A 20,671-nucleotide genomic window follows, 5' to 3' on the forward strand; every position below is an offset into this window, starting at 1 on the left:
TCACCGAATTTGACCAGTCCCCAAATTCCCTTTCAAATTAGAAAGCAACCTTCCTAGAACTAGGGAGGAAAACCAATCTGGGGACAGGTGAAAAAAAAAAAAAAGAGTCTGCTGAAAAACCCAACTTCTTTCTTGATATTATCTATACATATATGGGAATAGATCCATTTTTGCGTTGCTTATATCAAAACTCAAAAAGGGGTGTTGATTTTATCAAATTTTCTTTAGATTTTTTGATCTGGGGTTGTTATGGGTATAGATTAGTTTTGTGGGTATACTTGGATTGATACAATTTCATATGGGATTGCTTTGATTGAAAGAAGTATTGAGTTTGGATCTTGTGTTCAAGTTTTCTTTTTTCATGATACTTGTAATTGGTGAAGAAGAAGGTAGGCTTGTGAACATAAGGTGTGTTCTCAGGCCATTGTTTGAGCAAAAGGTTTTACCTTTTTGCATCCCAAGAGATAGGTGGGATAAAGAGTTTTATAATCTACAGGGTGGATAGTAGTAACTTGTTTGATTTGGTAAATCTTGAAAGGCAATCAAAATACTAAATTTTGAAGATGGGTTCTTCTTCACAAGGATCTAGTTTGTCTACAAATGTGGCAGGGTATAGAGAGGTTTCAGTTTTTGATGGTTTGCCAATATATGTGAAGGAACTGATTGCTGGAGGAGCTGCTGGTGCATTTGCCAAGACTGCAGTTGCACCATTAGAGCGTGTCAAAATACTTTTGCAGGTGAACGAATACTAAAGAAAAAGGATCTAAGAGACTGTTCTATCTAGCTTCCCATGTTTGTTAATGCCAATTTATACTGGTCTAGACAAGCTGAATGATTTTTGTTTAGTTGTATTTTATATTATGCTTAGACACTTTCTTTTCATGTTCTCTAGGCTGTATACATTTAGTTCTGAGAGAAATCAGTCTGTGTGGAGTATTTATCGAATCGGATGAATGAAAAGCAGTTGCACCACCTCTATTGTCAAAAAAAAAAAAAAAAAAGGTTCCATGACTGTTCAATGGAAAGTTTTTGTTTGCAGTTTCTCTATGTATTAGTTTTGTATGTTTTCTGAAATATATCGAAATTTATTTATTATCAACTTCTCCAGTTGTTTTCTATCCTTGTTTGGCTTCTTGTGTTTCCACTTTAATGCATCTGCCAGATGCTCTCTGTGTGTTTTTTTCTTTACATTCTGCACATGGCTACTTATAGCTTGCTTGACCAAGCTTTTGGAAAGCCAGAAGTGCTTATTTTCTTGAAAAAGTGCTTATTTTAGGAAGTCTAGGTGTTTGTTAAGCTTTGAGAGAAAAAATTAAGTGTTTTTGCGTAGTAGCAGAAGATGTTTTTCAGAAGCTAAAAAAAATAGCTTTTCCCAAGAAACAACATTTTTGGAACATTGACCAAGCGCAAAGTACTACTCTAATTTTGGGAAGTACTTTTCAAATTAAATAGCCAAACGCAAACTGCTACGCTGCAAAAGTACTTATTCAAAAGCGCTTTTCAAAATAAGCAAATTTTGGAAGCTTGGCAAAACAGATTATTAAATCCAGTAACTTTATGTCCTTGATTCACTTTTAGCTCATTATGACTTCCTAACTTCCTCCTCCTTAATTCTTATAGACAAGAACCGAAGGATTTCACTCCCTTGGAGTTTATCAATCTCTAAAGAAGCTGCTGAAGCATGAAGGCGTTATTGGATTTTACAAGTAAGTTTAGATTTTGACTGTTCAAAAACGAGAGTTTGTTGTGGAAGTATTTGTTATTCATGTTCCGCTTATTGCAGAGGAAATGGAGCAAGTGTTCTCAGGATTGTCCCATATGCTGCCCTTCATTACATGACGTATGAGCGATATCGAGGGTGGATATTGAATAATTACTCTGCCTTAGGAACAGGACCTGTTGTAGATCTTTTGGCTGGCTCAGCATCTGGAGGAACTGCAGTTTTATGTACATATCCCCTAGATTTGGCTCGCACCAAACTGGCTTATCAGGTGCTTCATTTGTTAAATATATTTGTTTCTCTTTCTCTGTGCATGTCTGATTGCATTTGGTAGTTTTACTATTTTGCAATAGCTAGTTTTGTGCGTATTCTGTGCTTTGCCTATTGAATTATTTTCATTAACACGCACCGGCAAAGTTGGAAATTGATCTGATTAGCAGCACTCACAAATTGACTTGCTTTAGTAGGATGAATAGCTGTATCTGATTTTTGACTTCATCAAAACGGCAATATACCTTGTTATTTCATTAAGATGTGTAAACAATCATAGGTAAGCTGCCCTATTTTATTAAATACTCATGCAAACTCATATATGATGGAGAAATAATCCCTCCCTCTTTCTTTCTCTGTCTCTCTCAAATTACTCCACAATTGTGGAGGGAAAAAATCTGGTTTCTTTCCCAGTCGACATGTGAGATCCTGCTACATCAATCAATAAAAGTTGCATCCTGGTATCAGTTTCTGCCCAAGCTTGTCTTTTAGATAAAGAGAACATTGATAAATTATCATTTTGACTGATTCAAGAATTAGGGTAAAAAGAATCTACACTGTTTGTGTGCTCCAACTCTGGCCATTCTGTTTGTATCTTGTACAGTTGTATATGCCAGAGAGACCTCCAAAAATATTATTTTGCACTAAGGATCTTCGCGAATGTTTCTATATCTCAATCTCATGTAGGTTCACTAGATCAAACAAATATAGTGTTTACCCTTTGAGTGTTGACATACTCGATCATGTTCATGGCATTAAACTGTTGACATGGCTATCATCTCATGTTTGTTTTCTCCTTTATCTTTTTTTAGGTCAAGGGTACAAGAGGAAATTTGGGGAATGGCGTTAGACCATCTCATGTTCATCCTCAATATAGTGGCACTAAAAATGTCCTACAGGCTGTCTACAAGGAAGGAGGACTCCGTGCACTTTATCGAGGTGTAGGTAAGTATTTGTTGGGTCCTTGACTCATATGCAATTAATTGGGTCATAAAACTTTAAAAACATGAGGGACCTAACTTTATTTATGAAGCATGGTGTGATATTAAAGGTCAATATCATGGCAGATAACCATAGGAACCCAATTTTAGATTGCATATTCAAGTTGAGCATATTCAACTTGAACTTGAGTTTGATACAGCACGGTCATTCTTTTGATCTTGTTATTTTTTGTTCATTGATTATTTTATTTTCGGGAACTTATGAAACCATTCTTTTTCTTATGAAGTAAGTTGTTGCACCGATGGCATCAACTCATGAAACCTTTCTTGGTACTTCTGTAATTCCAAAAAACACCAACCAGACTCCCTCCTAATTTCCTTTTTTATACGTAGTTCTTTTCTTCCGGAATGCAAAATTAACAGTATGTTTGAATGTTTTTTGCTATAACTGAAAATTTGAAATATCGTAACATCGGAATCCCTTGAAATAACGCCCTCAATCAAAAGGACGAGGAGACTTTCACACTAAATTTAGACAATTAATTTTGGGTTTTATGTTGTCAAGTACTTTGTATTTTTTATATTTACTGCGATGTCGAAAAATCTCTGAAACTGATGGACCGTATTTTTCATGTTACTTATTTAATCCTCCTATGCCATATTTTAGTTTGATTGGGTATAAGTTGAATCGTTTTATGGCTCGAAACAGGTGGACTCAAAAGCAGTAAAATGTTATATTTTGATAAATTTGGGATTTTATAACAATAAAAGAGGGTCCTAGGTCCTTTTAATTATTATGAAAGTCAAAAAGAAAATAAAAAATGAGGAAAAAAGTTTGAAATTAGGAAAATGGACAAAATATGAGAACACTTCAAAAGAAAAAAAGAAAAAGAAGACAATCTTAATAGAAGTGTAAATTTAACTGTTTTTTTTTTTTCTCTGAAGGTTTAGATTAATGTCTCTCATTTGTAAAATCTGCCTTGCCGCCCTAACTTTTACAATTTTTTTGTCTTGATGTCCATGGTTGTGCATGCATTGCCTAGGTCTTTGCATTAATGTTTTATGGCTTTAGCTCTTTATGAATATCAATGATGCACAAATGACTCAATTTATATTCGGAGCAGGGCCAACCCTTATTGGTATTCTTCCTTATGCTGGATTGAAGTTTTACGTTTATGAGGAGTTAAAGAGGCATGTTCCGGAAGAGCATCAGTCCTCCATTTTGATGCGTCTCTCTTGTGGAGCTATAGCTGGTTTATTGGGTCAGACATTTACATATCCATTGGACGTGGTTAGGAGGCAGATGCAGGTATCACCCATTATGCTCTCACATATGGCATAACTCAATGTAACCTCTATACATTTTGTGTTGATTGAATAAGTGCCTTTTGAATTCATGTCCACTCTATATCCTGAACAGAGTAATTAGTAATTTTGTGCATCATCTGTGCTTCTGGAACTCCACCAGTATCTGAGTGACTAACTTGTGTCCAATGGTACTACCCTCCGTGGAAGCCTTACTAAAATATACTCCCTTCGTTTGATTTGAACCTGTTTGATTAGTTATGGAGTTTAAGAAAGAAGGAAAGGCTTTTGGAACTTGTGGTCTTATACATGTCATCACGTTTGTTTGGGTATAATATCATCTCATTGAGGGTAAAATAGGGTTTAAAGTTAAATTGTCTCCAAATATAAAAAGGTGTCACACTTTTTGGATCAGACTAAAAAGGAAATATGTCACATGAATTGGAACAGAGGAAGTAAATATTGTGCCGTAGCACTGCCACAGATAAATGTAGTTAAGAGCATGTCACTTGTGCATATGAATAATAAACTATGAAAATATCTTTTATTCAGGTAGAGCATCTGCAACCTTCACTGCAAGACAGAGCCAGATATAGGAACACATTTGATGGGCTTTCTTCAATTGTTCGTAATCAAGGTTGGAGACAATTGTTTGCAGGGCTCAGTGTTAATTATATGAAGGTAAAAAGTTTGGTTTAATTGTAGTCTTTTTCACTACAATTGCAATCTTTAACCTGTTCTTTAAAGAATTTCTAGTTGACCCTATTATATATTTTGCCCATAATACACATTTGGGCACACTTTATTTGGGAGTTGGATAAAACTTTAGTGGAAACACTTTTTCGAAGCTTGAATACTGTCAACTGCAGAAACGAAAAAAGAAATGACCAACAAAGAAAAACAATAATCCTGTGGTTAAAGCACCAATTTTGTCCAACTGCAGTATTGTGATAAGTACTTGTTCGTTGAAAAGATCATAAAGTTGATAATAGAATTGACAAATTGGTATCTTTATCTCTTACCTTTGCTAACTGTTTTTAGCTTTATTATCTTTGTTGATTGAATTGGGTTATCCCATTATTTCATTGTTGTTATGTACTGCTTTCCATATTGCATTATATCGTTGTTGTTATGTACTGCTTTCCATAACGTACTATTACATTGTTGTTACTGCTTTCATTTCCATATTCCCTTTTTCATACTTCTTTGAAATGCTTTACTTGAGCTGAGGGTCTATCGGAAACAACCTCTCTATCTCTACGAGGGAGGGGTAAGGTCTGCATACACTGTACCCTCCCAGACCCCACTTGTGGGACTACACTTGTATCTTTGTTATTGAATTAGCGCACAATGCAAATTACCCTACCAGTTGTAGGAAAAACCATAAAGATGTTGCCTTTCATGTCACTTAAGTGGGTTCAGAAACTACATAAACTTCTGAATAAATGTGTAACATCCCAAATTATTGTTGCTTATAGTGCTATCTTTTTTTCCACTTATGCAATATACAGGATAGAATATCCCTGACATTTGAAAAACAAAGTCAGTTTGCATTTATACTTGGATCTCAAAGAGTACAGAAACATAAATATGATATTTGGGTTACTATGTTAAATATCAGATTTAACAAGTCTCTTTTGATAAATTTATCCTTTCTGCATGACCTAAAGTTTAATTAACTATCTGTGTCAGTTCTCCATTCTTCAAAAAATAAAAACTATCTTGGTCCCTCCCATTTTCCTGAATAACGCGTTATCATCACCTTTCCTTTCCCAATCCTCATGTTATGATTTATTCCTTTAACCTGCTGAGTGTAAATGGGGAGCTGAAATGGGGTGAAAAGAAATAAGGATATTTCCATGACCATGGAATGTCAATCTCCTTTTACACCACAAAAAGTATGCTTAGTAGAAGCTTTTTTTATTGTTTTTGCCTCAAGTATGTTTCTGGAGAAGTCACACTTTTGCGCTTCCTAACAAGGACTCAAATTCCGACCATGTTTAAATATGGATTTGTTCTTGTCGCATCTATAGGTGTTTTACTATTTAGCAAAAGAGGAATCGTAGCTTAGCATCTGACAAAGAACGTAGTGCAAATTATCGTTCCAAGATGGATTAGATCTACTGTCGATTATTAGTTAGAGATGTACAATATCTTATGTTGCTAGATTTCTTGAGTAACTCATCAAAAGTGCCTTTGCTTTTGTTGGCAGATTGTTCCCTCAGTGGCAATTGGTTTCACAGCATATGATACAATGAAGGCGTGCCTTCGTGTTCCTCCCAGGCAGAAATCAAAATCCATATCAGCTGCATAAATACACCCCAATGGTGACAACAACTCACATAGTTCTGTATAAAAGCTTTGATGATCATGATTACCAAAGAGGAAGAGTATGCGTTTATGGCGTGCACAAAATTCTTGCTATGTGTGAGGTCTCGAGAAGGGTCGGACCACATTGGCTATATTTTACACAGCCTTACTTACATATAAAAAGATTTACCTAAACACGTCATTTTACTAGTTGTCTCTCTTCCTCCATCTTCCTTCTAACCAGTGCAATGTAGTTCTGATGTAGTCCTGTTATACATGACGTTGTTACATACATTATGCTTCTCCTCTCTTGGTTTTATTATACTCCCTCCCGATCATGTTGCATCGTAACCCCCCATAATATCCTAAAGGACAACCCAGGAGTTGGCACTATCCAGGTGTGTTTGGTCATTGGTGTGAAAGAAAATATTTTTCTGGAAATAAGTGATTTTTTATTCTTTGGTATTTGGTAATTAATCAAAAAATATTACTCCAAAAACATTTATATATAACTAAATTAACACTAGGGGTGGAGGCGTTGTGGTAAGGGATCTACATACAGTAATGGTATAAAAATGAAAACTTTGCTGGATATGGGGCAGCGGTGGGGGCTGGGGTAGGGATGAGAATCAACTTTGTATATCATTTATGGAACTTGTTTTAGGAAGTTATTTTTGTGATTTCTAAGAAACGAGAAAAACATTTGTCAAATCATTTTGATCAAACAAAAATGAAAAAATTGATATCAAGCACACTCACAAATCAAAATGTATAATCACTAATGTGACACTTCGTAAATTCAGATTAGGCGTGGATGTGTTAAATGAGTATTAATGTGACATTTTAGACATATGAAGTCCTATCGGGATGAGTTTTGGTGGAAATAGTTGTTTTGGAATCAAGACGAATAGTGAGGTGTTGAGGTTCGATAGAATCGGCTAAGTTTACGGCAGGTCTGCCTTCCAACCCGTTTTCGTGAAAATTGGTTGAAAATTTGAGAAAATTCAAAACATGAAAGTTGTAACCTTTTGAAATACCTTTCCAACAATATATTATGGAGCTCGAACGGACATGTGAGTAAAACGTTATGACCATTTTACTAACCTGCGACGGGCTGCGGCGCAACCTGCGTTTCGCAGGTTCAGTCTGCGTCGCAACCTACGTCTCGCAAGTTCAGTCTGTGACGCAACCTACGTTTCACAAGTTGATCACCAAAATCATAATTTTTTGTCACAATCTACGTTCAGTCTGTGTCCATCAGGTCACACTTGCGTTTCGCAGGTCGGGCTCAACTATAAAAGTACAGATCGTGAAATTTTCAAAAATCATACATTCCACTTCATTTTTGGCCGACTTTTTGAGGAGAAAAGACCTTAGGACTTCCCCAAACCTCCTAAGGTGAGTTCTTCCTCAAACCCCAAGTATTTTTTTCTATTATATTAACAAGGAGTAACACCCATATACGGATTATTAACAAGATTCAACTCTATAATCCTAAGGTTCTCAAGAAAACTCTTCTCAAGGATTCAAGTTCATATTTATGGTATTCTTCTCCAAAAGTTTTGGAGCGATTAAGGTATGTAAGACTTTCCCATTCCAATCGATTATAGCTTTGAATTGGTGATTATGGACTCTAAGTTCTTGAGAAATAAGTTAATGGGCTAGCTAGTAAGAAACGTATGAACTATTGTATGGTTTGGATTGTTGACTTAGGGCTGTTGTAATCATATGGGTGATGAAGAATGATGTTAGTTATATCTATTTGAGGTTGTAGAATCACCTAGAAGCAAGAGGTCGGCTAATTGGATGAAGAGACGCCATTAATGAATGTTGTAGAGCTTTATGCCCACCAAGTGTTTGATAAAATGCGTAGATGACCAAATCATGAGTATACTTGCTAATATCGAATCCCTTTTGACTAGTATTGTTTATATATTAAGGTTAAAAGAATTGACGAACATACGCTCAAATGCGAAATTAAGGTACGTAAGGCTAACTCTTTACGTTTGGGAATGTTAATGATTCTCCCTACGCCACGTTCTTTTACAACATTAATAATTGCCTTAGAAATATAGTTAAGCTTAGTTCCTTATATAGTTGCAGAACTTATATTCTCTAGTTTCGTAATTCGTTCATGACTTTCATTCCAAACGTTGTGAGTTAAGTACGTAATCAATATAGACTTGTGTTTGATACCCATGAGTGTCAGTCCAGAATACTCAGCATGTTTATGAATGGTTAAAGCTTCATGTCTCATAATCAGTTCATGAATATATGTCTCAGTGAGTCATTGCTCAATATGTCAGTGTTGTACTTTTCAGCATCATTCTCAGTTCTTTTAATTAATTTGTTTAATGTTGAACACCTGTGTTTTGGGCCTAAGGCCACAGTTATGTATATGTATACTTGGGCCTAAGGCCACATATTATGATTTCAGTAAGCAGGTGATTCTCCATTCAGAACAGGAAGTATTCTTATCTTTACTTTTTTTGTTCACTTCAGTTATCAGATCAGGTTCAGTTTCAGTTCTTACAGTTCTTTCAGTTTCAGTACTTCAGTTCTTTCTTTCGGATGCTTGCATACCAGTGCAATTCAGATGTACTAACGTCCCTTTTGCCAGGGGTCTACATCTGACGATGGAGGTAACGATTTACAGGACAACGCTCTGCTCCAGTATCAGCTGATTGATGAGCCCCAATTCTTTCGGGGCCTTATCATTTATTTACAGACTTTTTAGCATTTACAAACAGTCAGGTATGACAAGGGCCTTGTCCTAGTAATTGTCAATTTTTAGTACTTCGTAGCGGCTTCATAGACTATAGTTGCAGACAATCAAAGTTTAACAGGCTTTAATGTTAGCCGTGTTGGCTACGTATTTATACTCTCAGACTTATTCAGTATCTCCGCACTTATGTTTATTAAGTCAGACGTTTAGTAGATCAGCATGTGTTAAGTTTATTTCCGCATTCTGTATGTTTTGATATTACATGTTGATCCAGTCAGCCAGTTAATTCGCTCGATCACACGCAGTCAGGCACCAAATATCGTGTCACGCCTAAGCTATGGTTCGGGGCATGACAACTAAAACCTATAAAAGTTATGTGTGGGACTAAATTTCTAACTAAAGTCCAAAATGAAAATCTTTTTCCGCAACGTTAATGATTCAGTTAATTTGCATCAGGCTTTGACTCCTCAGTCCCCACCCACTCTAGGAGCTCCTTGGTCCTTTGACTAGTTCTAAAGTGATATTTGACCTCGATCATCTCTTTAAAGTAAAGAATATACGGTAGACATTGCTATAATATGCTAGAAATACAATAACAATGTTTACAGTACTACTCCCTCCGTCCACTTTTACCTGTCACGTTTCGTTTCCCGAGAGTCAAACTGCATAAAAATTGAAGATGTACTTTTTCATCATATTAATATGAGAAGAATTAGAATTTATAGTATTTTTCGTATAGTTTCCGAACATCTAAATTTTATTTTTAAAACATTAAATTAATCTAATTTAGTTTAGCTCAAAAAATTAGTTAAATTAACTCTCAAGAAGCGGAACGTGACAAATAAAGTGGACGGATGGAGTATTAATATCAATAGTAAGTCAATAGGTAAATCTTGGGCTTTGGACCTTATCATTCAAAGGATAAATTTAATGATTTGACTGCCAAATTCAATTTAGGATAGTCAAAGTCAAATAGAGGGGTAGCATTTACAGATTTAATGATTTGACGGTCAAATTCAACGTATGATAATCAGCTGAGAGGGAGGGGTAGCATGTACAGCTTAAATGATTTGACTGCAATTCAACTTAGGATAGTCAACTGTGACGGAGGGGGTAGCATTGACAGATTTAATGATTTGACTGTTAAACTTAACTTAGGATAGTCAATTGAGAGGGAATGTGTTTCCCTCCCACCAAACTTATGATTGTGTTTGATGTTGTGGGACAAATACTTATATTTGGTGAGTCACGGATATACATTTGTCTTCAAAAAATCTCTATCCATGATATTGACATTGAATAAGTCATTGGTCTTGGCACCTTAAAAATCTCTAATTAAAGACTTGACATGATGACTTAGCCAACGATACATGCCCTTGATGGCGAGTGTATGCATTGGTTCTAGCCTGATCCAACTTCAAATTGTCGTGTACTCATATAAAGTTTTCCCTTCTTTGAATTAGCCAGGTCTCAGTAACATAATTTGTAGTTGGTTAATGGTTAGACTGGTCTCAAGTCCTAATTGAGATAATCCAATAACGAACATTGCACACTGAAGGCTTTGCCTTCTCGTCACCTTGGTATACATGTTCTAAAACTCATTAGCCTTTTGAAAAAGTATTCCTCTTAACTAATTACAAGAAGGGAAATATACTGATTTAAGCCCCTTGCTCTAAGCTGTCTCAGATCAAGAAGCCTCATCTGATTTTCCACGATTGTACTTACACCTTTTCGTAGTATTTTTTTAGTTAACCATTTTAAAATTTTCCAAATCTATAATCCGACACCCATGTACTGTCAAATTTTTCTGAAGTCGTGTTTGGGAACTCTGACAAAATTTCCACGTTTTGATCCATCGAGTCTTTTCGACTTATGAATGTCGTTTAAGTTCCTCATGTGTCTTTTCTCCACTATTGTTTTCCTCTTAAACTCTGTCCCATTTTTGCTTCAAAAAATATAGACATAATAAGGGCATCTGAAAATCATTTCTTTATTTCCTCCTTTTATACTGTATTGTCTAGTGTGTGTCGTATATGTAAATGTACGTAATGTCTGTATCAAATAAAAGGATGAATTCAAATTAATTAAAGCTAATCGACACAACTATGTGCAGATATGTTTCTTTCTTCCCTCCTCCCTCAATTGATTGTCTCGTCAAACACCTTTGTATCCTTAAGATAAACTTTAATTTTAGTTTTGTTTGACAAAATCAAAAAAGAATAGTATCATCCTTTAACAAAGAATGTCTCTAGATAAGATGCTAAAAACTAGACTTTGATTGAATAATTAGAACACAAATTTTGGAAAACATGAAGTAGAGAACCACAGATTGCTAAAGAAAATTTAGTCCTATCCGCCAAAACTCACATAACATTCGTTCAAAAACAAATCAGAAATCACCTACAATCTCCACTGAAACCCCAAATCGCTTACCAAATAAATTGCATTTTGCATCTAATATAAATTTTCATCATGGGAGCTCTTTTTTAAAAATTTATAATGCTATATATGCCTCAACTTGTGAATACCTCAACTATTCTAGCGGGTATTTATACTTTCCAGTAACACATACTCCCTCCGTTTCAATTTATATGAACCCATTTGACTGGACACGACATTTAAGAAAGAGGGAAGACTTTTAAAACTTGTGGTTCAAAATAAGGCTTGAAAATTTGTGTGGCTGTAAATCATTCATAAAGTGAATTTGTTTCCAAATTAGGAAAGAGGTCATTCATTTTGGCACGGACTAAAAAGGAAATAGGTTCAAACAAATTGAAACAGAGGGAGTATATCGGATAACTCTACCTACCAGAACTTAACATGGATTGCTACTGTCTTGATTGAACAACTTAGGCTCAAGCTTGTGTCTACAAACAGGACAAAATGGCTTCTTCGACAGCCAAAGATCGATACATTCTAGGTGGAATCCATGGGGGCAACCAGGAACTAACCTTGCAGGTTCCTCAGTTCCAATCACATCCAAGCAAATTGCACAATCACTGCCCAGCTTCAAATCTTTTCCAGTGATTTTTGGGAGTTCCTCGAGCTGCACGACAGAGAGTCCTTCCTTTCGGGTGGATTTCACCAGCCTGGGAGAGTGGTCCCTACTGGTTGCTCTTGAAACTACATAGAGGTATAAGAAGCAGAGCAAAGCCATGCGACGAAAGGTAAACAAAGTAGTAGATACAAAGAGATCGGCATTTTCTTTTTTCCTTTTTGGAATATCCAATGGAATTTACCCTTTACGGAAAATGGTGGAGTGGAATCCAAGAACTTGTTTAAATTTGTGGAGGTGCAGGAGAGTTTTGAGTGTATATGGGTTGGCACTGGTTGGAGGTCACATGTCATATCTGGTATTGTAAAAAGGCGTTAATGAAAAATGATATGGATGAGTCATTTTGATAACTGACGATGGGATAAATGAGTCAAACTATTGATGAGTGGCATAAATGAACCATTTCCGATAGTTTCACAGCATAAATGAGCCAAACTATTGATGAGTGGTATAAATGAGTCATTTCCGATAGTTCAATGACATATTTGAACCTTTATGAATGAGACATCAAAATAACAGTTCAGGAAATGGTCGTTCTTCATAGTAAGTCCTAGGATTTTGAAGAGCAAAAAGTAGTGCGGATCAACTTCAAAATCTTCAGGATTAAATGAAGAATTTAAAAATTAACCTAAAAGCGCAAGGTTCTCCTTTGGCCGTTCCCACACATAATTCGTGAAAACAACAACTATCTATCCCACCCTTTGATCTCGTTTTGGCAACTATACTATAGGCTCAACCAATAAAATTCATCAAATAATCTTCTGCTACGTTATCTAGGCTCTTTCCTCCAATTACTTCAGAAGATAACCCATAACCTTGTACGCCTAGAAACTGGAATTTCTTACCCTCTCGGAATGCTACATAGGGACTAAAGCATTGTTTCAACCAATCTTGCAAGTGCTGGTAATTAAGGTGTAGTAGGTTAGTTAACATCAATACCAAAATTTAAACTCAGCCAGTGACCCGATCCCACCATTGTTGTTTCTTCTCCCTTTAGCTAGCCAGCTATTCAAAGAACAACTGGAGGAAGTCCTTTGACATTTTTCTTCTATCTTCTTACCATTTAAACCAGCTCTCTGAGGGAATATCAGCTTAAGCTAGCAAAGCCATCAACTTGTTAAAATGATTCTCCTTCATCAACTTTTTATGAGAACGATCTAGAAAGTTCCACATGAGAGTTTTGTGCACCTTCTCAGCTATAATACCGTCTTGTATACATTTAATCTGGGCAGTAACAAATTGTGAAGCAAACAAGTCTCTCATCATATCATGGAGAAAAATGACACCATAATTGAACATAAAAGCATCCCCACCAACAATGCTGCTTCATATCCTCAAAACCACCACTGCACCATTGATATTTCCTCACGTTCTGAAAAATGTAATGGGATAGATGTCCTTGCAACTCCGACAAGACATTTCCACAGGTTCTGACAAATGTAATGGGATGCATGTCTTCGCAACTCTGACAAGTAGATTAGAAACCTTGTCTTCCAGCCTTCTTGATCAATAAGTTTAACCTCCTCAACGACCTAGTCTAGTGTTCCAGACGTCTGTTTGAAGTAGAAGTGAGCTCATTAGAAGAGCTCAGTGTCCGTTCCTATAACATGCTCACCGTAGCTCAAAGTACTCATAGGGAAAACACTCTTTTGGGATTAATTCAAGGGAAATAGACAATGCCACATCAACATTCGTAGAAATGGCCCATGGAAAGTACGAAACATTAGTGGGGGAAGGAGGGGGAGGCCGAAGCCACAAAGCAATGAACAGAAGAACCAAAATATTTTTGAAAACGACAGCAAGGTTCTCGTCCTTGAAAATGACAAAAATAAGTAATGCTCACTTAAGGTTCAAACTCCTACATGGAAAATGGTAAAAAGTACGGCCAAAACACAGACATATGTAAAACAAAACTTATGCAGATCCGATGAAGCAAGTATCCATCAATAACCTCTGCCAAGTTGAAACTTCCACAAGTTTACAGCTTATCCTCGAACTCGGATAGAGGGGTCATCTGCTCCTTCAAACCCTTCCTCTTGCGGATATCAAGGACAAGTTGATTAGCTTGTGAGCCAACTTCCAATGGGTCGGATGACATCATGTCCCAATGATCGAACACACATTGTGGGAAAGCTTGACCTGAAGTAGCAGCTCTCAAGGTACCTGAAAATCCAAATGACTCAACGACAGGAAGGTATGCCTTGATGTTGTAAAGAGGGGTTCCCGGCCTCTGCATCTCCTCGAACACATGTCCACGCTTCTGGTTCAGAACACTATAGATGCCACCAAGGGCTTGCTCTGGAGCTTGAATCTCGACCAGGTAAACGGGCTCCAACAGGCGGGGCTTGGCAGTAAGCTGAGAAGCATAGATAACCCTCCTGGCAGTGGGAATAACTTGGCCACCACCCCTGTGAATAGCATCAGCATGAAGAACAACATCACAGACTTCAAAGCAAATACCTCTCATGTTCTCTTCAGCCAATGCACCTTCCTTGGAAGCCCACTGGAAACCAGCAACAACAGAATCCTTAATTTCATTCAGGTACTGAACTCCCTTACACATATCCACCACCATGTTGGGACCAGTTGTCTCTGGACCAAAGCACCAAATTTTCTTAGCAAGATCTTTGTCCCAACCAAACTCCTCAGCCAAGATCTTGGAACGGATTTTGGGATCATCCCTAGGGCCAATGCGTCCATCATCAATAGCCTCAGCAAGCCCTTCCTCCAATGGTCTGGCTTCCATGTACAAACGGTTGTGTTTGTTAGGAGACTTGCTCATCACAGTCCGAACAGACTTCTCGAGAACTGTCTCACGGAAGGACACAACAGGATCAGATTTTATAATTTCAGCACCGCCCATGAAGTCATCCTGCAAGTCCTTCAGGCAGATCTCAAGGTGGAGTTCTCCAGCACCAGCAATGATATGCTCTCCAGACTCTTCAATAGAACAAACAACCATAGGATCAGATTTTGCCAGACGTTTCAACCCTTCAACAAGCTTGGGGAGGTCAGATGCAACCTTGCACTGAACAGCAACACGCACAACTGGTGAGACAGAAAACTTCATTGCTTTGATTGGGTGCGCATCGACTTCCTTCTCATTGGTCAATGTTGCATTCTTGGTAATATATTGATCTAAACCGACCATGGCAACAGTGTTACCACAGGGAACATCCTCAACAGTTTCTTGTCTCTTACCCATCCAAATAACAGTTCTCTGGATATTTTTAACATATAAATCCTTCTTTTCACCAGGAACAAAGTTAGGTCCCATGATTCTAACCTTCTGACCAGTACAAACCTTTCCGGCAAATACACGACCAAAAGCAAAGAATCTACCCTTGTCAGATGCTGGAATCATCTTGGATACATAAAGCATAAGCGGCCCTTCTGGGTCACAGTTCCTGATGGCATTGGCATATTGATCATCAAGGGGTCCCTCATACAGATTTTCCACACGGTATTTTTGAGCTGTGGAAGGGGATGGAAGATGGTATATCATCATTTCCAGTAGAGCAGTACTAGCAGGAAGCCAGGTCTGCATCACACGCTTCATCAGTGGCTTGCCCATCAAATCTTTCTCATCAGATTTCATGGTTACACCAAGCTTAGTCAACATTGGCCAGAGCTTATCTTTCTGATCATTCATGCAGGTGTTAATAATCTGCTTGATTGGCTCATAGCAGAATTGAACAAACCCACGCTTGCATGAAGGCGACCCGTTGTTTTTGGTTGTCCACTTTTTGGTGGCAGGGTCAAAAAAGTTCTCGCCCCAGAGCCTTTCCATCATCTTAGACTCGTCAACTCCGAATTTGGAAGCATACATCTTGGCAAAATTGGTGAGAGTGAAAGCCCACCCATGCAATCCAGCAGAGAAAGCAACAGTACCTTTCTCAGGATAAACCTGGACATCACCGAGAAGGGGATCCTCATATGTAGCCATAATAACATTAGCATTCTCAATAACTCTTTGGAACGTCTGATAAGCCTCCTCACCATCAACCTGAAGCTCAAGGAAACACCTGTCCATCTTATTAACTGTCAAGACAGGACGAATCCTTTCACCAAGGGCCTGACGGAGCACAGTCTCTGTCTGGACACAGACACCTTCCACACAATCGACCACAACAAGGGCACCATCAGTAATACGAAGAGCAGCTGTCACTTCAGACGAGAAGTCGACGTGCCCAGGTGAATCGATGAGATTGATGAGGTACTCGTTCCCCATTCTCTCTCCCTTGTAGTTCTTCAAGGATGCATCAGTCATCTCGTAGTAAAGTGAAATACCAGTGGACTTGATGGTGATACCACGTTCAGCCTCATCCGCACGTGTATCTGTCATTCTGACATCACCGGCAACTTCCTGAGCAATGATACCAGCAGCCGCAACCAGAGAATCGGTAAGGGTAGATTTTCCTGTCGGGTTAAATATATCGCAGAATTAGAAACTCCTATTCTTCATCTGATTACTAAACCCATAGATAATACACTATTACCAATAACAAGAATATTGTCCATGGCAATACGAAGGAGAAGAAATCTAATGAAACAATATTAAGCAAAACTGTAACAGCCCAAAAATATAGAAGGTTGTTTCAATGATTCCAGGTGATCAGAATAAAGTTTCCTTCCCATTTGACATGGATGACAATTTCACAAGAAAGAATTTAGACTAACTTGACTAATATTAGTTTAATTGCTTACCATGGTCCACATGAGCAATAACAGACATATTACGAATGTTATGCTTTAAGTCCATAATCCTCCTAAGCTCTTCAGCTGTGAACTTCACCATCTTGAATGCTTGTTAATGTAACAACTAAGAATTAATTTCGGTTCCTGCCATTTGAAACCACGATAAATGTTAAACATCAACCAAAACGCACTTTATTCTCCTAAAGTGTAAATCCATGTGGCTCTGAGTCACCAACTAACAAAAAATCAAGATGATCCACGATATCCATACAGCACAAAATGTAAAAGTAACATATCATATACATTAAAAGCTACAAAACAATTACTCCTACTATGTTGAATATAAGCACACAAAAGAAGCAGGTGGTTAAAAATACAAAGTTCAATTATAACTAAACTGTGAACTTTAATCTAAGACAAGACTCTAAAAAGAAACACAAAATCACTGATAAACAAGATCCATACAGAACAAAAGGTAACTAATCATTTAAATTAAGCTTAAAGAACCACACAGAGCAGACACAGACAGCCTGGTATTCAAATTTTAGACCAATTACAACCACTAGACCATACGCGCACGTGCACGCACACACACATATAACAGGATCAGGAAATTTTCAAAAATATACAGCCCAACATAAAATATTACGCCACGTAGCCATATTTTCAGTTTATACAATATTATACAACATTATACATAATGTATAAACCTGGTATAAAAGTGTGTAATAGTGTATAAAAGGTGTTTATACACAAATATGGGCTACACCAGGTAACAAACTCAAAATAAGGGCCAAATATGGGCTACACCAGGTAACAAACTCAAAATAAGGGCTACAGAGCGTAATTTTCCCCGATCTATCATGAAATGAAACAGCTTAATCAAATCTTTCACCAAACGAAAAGAAAACAGCTTCTGTAATATTAACATGAGCTAAAAACATAGAGATATCCAAACCAACAACATCAAACAACTAAAAAACGACTAAAAATATTTCAACACATGAATAAATAGAAACCTTCTATTTATTCACCAACATAATAAACTGCAAATAAACAACAGATCTGGACTAGATCTATACAAAAACACCTAACAAATGGCACTATAAATTAATAAAAATATTGAATACAAAGTGTGGTTTTACCAGAGAAAAGCAAAATCACAATACAGATCAAAGAGAAATAAGGTTAACATTTAGACTCGGAATGACAAAGCAGTAGTAGTAGAAATATCAGAGAAAAGAGAGTCTTACTGAGAAATGAGAAGTGGGCGGCTATGAGTAATGTGAGACCTTACAATTGTGCCGCTATGATAAGAGCTGAGGTTTGCATTTGTGCCAAGGTATATACCCCTTTCTTAATGGGCCGCAGCCGACTTAAACCCCTCCGCTTACTATCTACATGGGCCTTTATTGGGTCCATCTCAAATAAGAGGCCCATGGTCCAGCCAAAGACAAGACTTTCTATTGTAATTACAGCCTATTCGGCCTAGCGGCTAAAAACTGGAGAAGTATTTTTCAAAAAAGTACTTTTAGTGAAAAACAGTTTATGTTTGACTAATTCATTAGAAAATTACTTTTGACTGCTTTTAATAAGCAGAGTGTGTTTGGCTAATCTTCTTAAAAAAGTGTTTATTAGTGTCAAATTACGAAAAAAATAATTATCAATGAGCGTTTACTGTCAAGATTATTTTACAGAAAGAAATTATTTTAAATATCTATTATGAAATATTTCAATTAAGTTTTTTTTTCAATTAAGTTTTTACTTTTAGTTAATTAAAATAATTAAAAAAACTAATTAATATAATACATATATAAATCAAAGAAAATATTAAATATTGTTATAATATCAACATGATGATTTAAATATACTAAAAATCTACAAAAAAAAAATCAAAATCATTCCACAAATTATAAAAGTCTATTACATACGTGAAAGCTAACTTTATACCACGTAAAATTAAAATAAAAAGAATTATTAATTAAAAATTAATGGATTAATGAGGGATATACTTGGTAATATGTATTTATGGTAGGAATATATTTGTCTTGAAAAAAATGATTTTCTGCTTCTGCTTTTTTCAAGGAGCAGAAATTTTTACGCTTCTCCGCAATCGCAGAAAAACTGCTTCTGCTTCTACTTAGAATCAGTTTTACTAATTGGTCAAACGCCTCAAATAACGCAAAAAAGGGCATTTTTTCCAAAAAAAAAAAAAAAAATCACGTTTGGCCTCAAAACCGCTAAGCCAAACAGGCTCTTAATACACTACTACAAATCAATATCAATCTATATCTATATATAATATAAAGCAACGCATAGACAAGGTGGTGTGATACCTCTCTATGGCCACCATTCCTATTTATCTTTTTTCTCCTTTTTTTGATATTTTTTCCTTCATTTCTCTACATAATTTATTAACTAATTAGATTAGCAAAAGCCTCATAAATTAAAATATCTCCTCACAATAGTTAGCCCAAATAGCAATAAAGCACAATTACATCCCATTCAGCACACGTTATAGTAATATTAATTGGTACATTAATTTTGTTTGCGCTAAAGTCCTGGAGCCGTTTTTCATCACAATCCATTTTTTTATTACTAAACTTTTCCTCTCTTCCATAATTACTTATTTATGTAAAATTTTGAATAGGATAAGCTTGGAAACCCTAAAATATGAAAGGTCTACACATTTATAATACCTTTAATTCTCATTAAAAAGTTTACTCTACCTTCTCTTTAAATTTACACACACAACCAAATTCGTTAAGCTTGCCTATCGCTTCGTCTTTTTTTCATTTTCGATTTTCTAAAGCTACTTAGCAGAGTGAAAAACATCATGCCTCTCTGAAGATATAATTACTAAATTTTAATTTTCAGTCTTTTCCCTCAATATATCCATAGACTTGTCAGTTAATTACTCATTATTGTTGTTATTTTACAGGACTGATCTACTGTATATTTGCAATTGAATTTTGATGATGTTGCTTATTGAGATAGTTTAGTCATTTAAGATTGTAAATTTTCTCCATCATGATAGTGAATACGTCTGGTTCTCACATATTCTGTAAACATTTTCTAAAAGGGTTTTATAATATAGCATGATCATTCCATTTATTGCTTTAAAGTAAATAAAGTTTTAGGTTGAGTATTCGATTGAACTTCTAGGGGAATGTCGATTTTTAAATTTACATACTCACACACAACCAGATTATTTCAACTATAGCATCTATTGCTTTGTTTTTTTCGTTTTCGATTTTCTTTTACACATTTTAGTTCATTATTTTTGTTTGGAACCTACATATTTAGTTTTATACACATGGTCTTGCTTCTTTTTTTCTATAAGATCCCAACATCTACTCAAATTCTTCCTCCACTTTCCTTTATTTTAATATTCATATATTAGTGACAAAAGCAGGAATGTGCATTGAAAGTTTCGTTCGACTTGATTTTGGCTAATTGGATGAGGAAAAACAAAAGCATGAGTGTAGATTGACAGTTTGATTTTGGCTAATTGGATGAGGAGAGAGTTGATTGCTTAACTCATGAAATAAGTTAATCATTTGAGGACAAATGTCAATGAGCTTTTTTTTCCATTAATTGGGTGCTGAATTTTTGTATTTTACAGAAATTGAATTTAATAAAGCAAG

General features: G+C 36.2%; 3 protein-coding genes across 4 annotated transcripts; 1 reads left to right on the plus strand and 2 right to left on the minus strand.

Moving 5' to 3' along the window:
- The first annotated feature begins 210 nt into the window (after positions 1–210).
- On the plus strand, positions 211–6,804 carry LOC132045428 (mitochondrial carrier protein CoAc1). The gene is made up of 7 exons (XM_059436009.1): positions 211–737; positions 1,621–1,706; positions 1,784–1,991; positions 2,803–2,935; positions 4,056–4,240; positions 4,789–4,917; positions 6,449–6,804. The coding sequence occupies exons 1-7, from the start codon at positions 564–566 to the stop codon at positions 6,548–6,550; spliced, it is 1,017 nt and encodes a 338-aa protein (XP_059291992.1). The 5' UTR covers positions 211–563; the 3' UTR covers positions 6,551–6,804.
- A 5,282-nt stretch (positions 6,805–12,086) lies between these two features.
- On the minus strand, positions 12,087–13,779 carry LOC132045427 (E3 ubiquitin-protein ligase ATL23-like). The gene is made up of 2 exons (XM_059436008.1): positions 13,644–13,779; positions 12,087–12,394 (listed from the first exon to the last, which is right to left on the minus strand). Exons 1-2 carry the CDS (start codon positions 13,777–13,779, stop codon positions 12,087–12,089), a joined length of 444 nt encoding a protein of 147 aa, XP_059291991.1.
- Positions 13,780–14,089: 310 nt separating this feature from the next.
- Positions 14,090–18,410, minus strand: LOC132045429 (elongation factor 2). 2 transcript variants are annotated; one of them, XM_059436010.1, is made up of 3 exons: positions 18,278–18,410; positions 17,034–17,168; positions 14,090–16,745 (listed from the first exon to the last, which is right to left on the minus strand). In XM_059436010.1, exons 2-3 carry the CDS (start codon positions 17,122–17,124, stop codon positions 14,305–14,307), a joined length of 2,532 nt encoding a protein of 843 aa, XP_059291993.1. In that variant the 5' UTR covers positions 17,125–17,168; positions 18,278–18,410; the 3' UTR covers positions 14,090–14,304. The 2 variants fall into 2 exon arrangements, with proteins under 2 accessions (XP_059291993.1, XP_059291994.1); XM_059436011.1 differs by lacking the exon at positions 18,278–18,410 and adding an exon at positions 18,170–18,189.
- Positions 18,411–20,671: the final 2,261 nt, after the last annotated feature.

Source organism: Lycium ferocissimum, unplaced genomic scaffold, assembly GCF_029784015.1.
Source record: "Lycium ferocissimum isolate CSIRO_LF1 unplaced genomic scaffold, AGI_CSIRO_Lferr_CH_V1 ctg6647, whole genome shotgun sequence".
NCBI classification, from domain to species: domain Eukaryota; kingdom Viridiplantae; phylum Streptophyta; class Magnoliopsida; order Solanales; family Solanaceae; genus Lycium; species Lycium ferocissimum.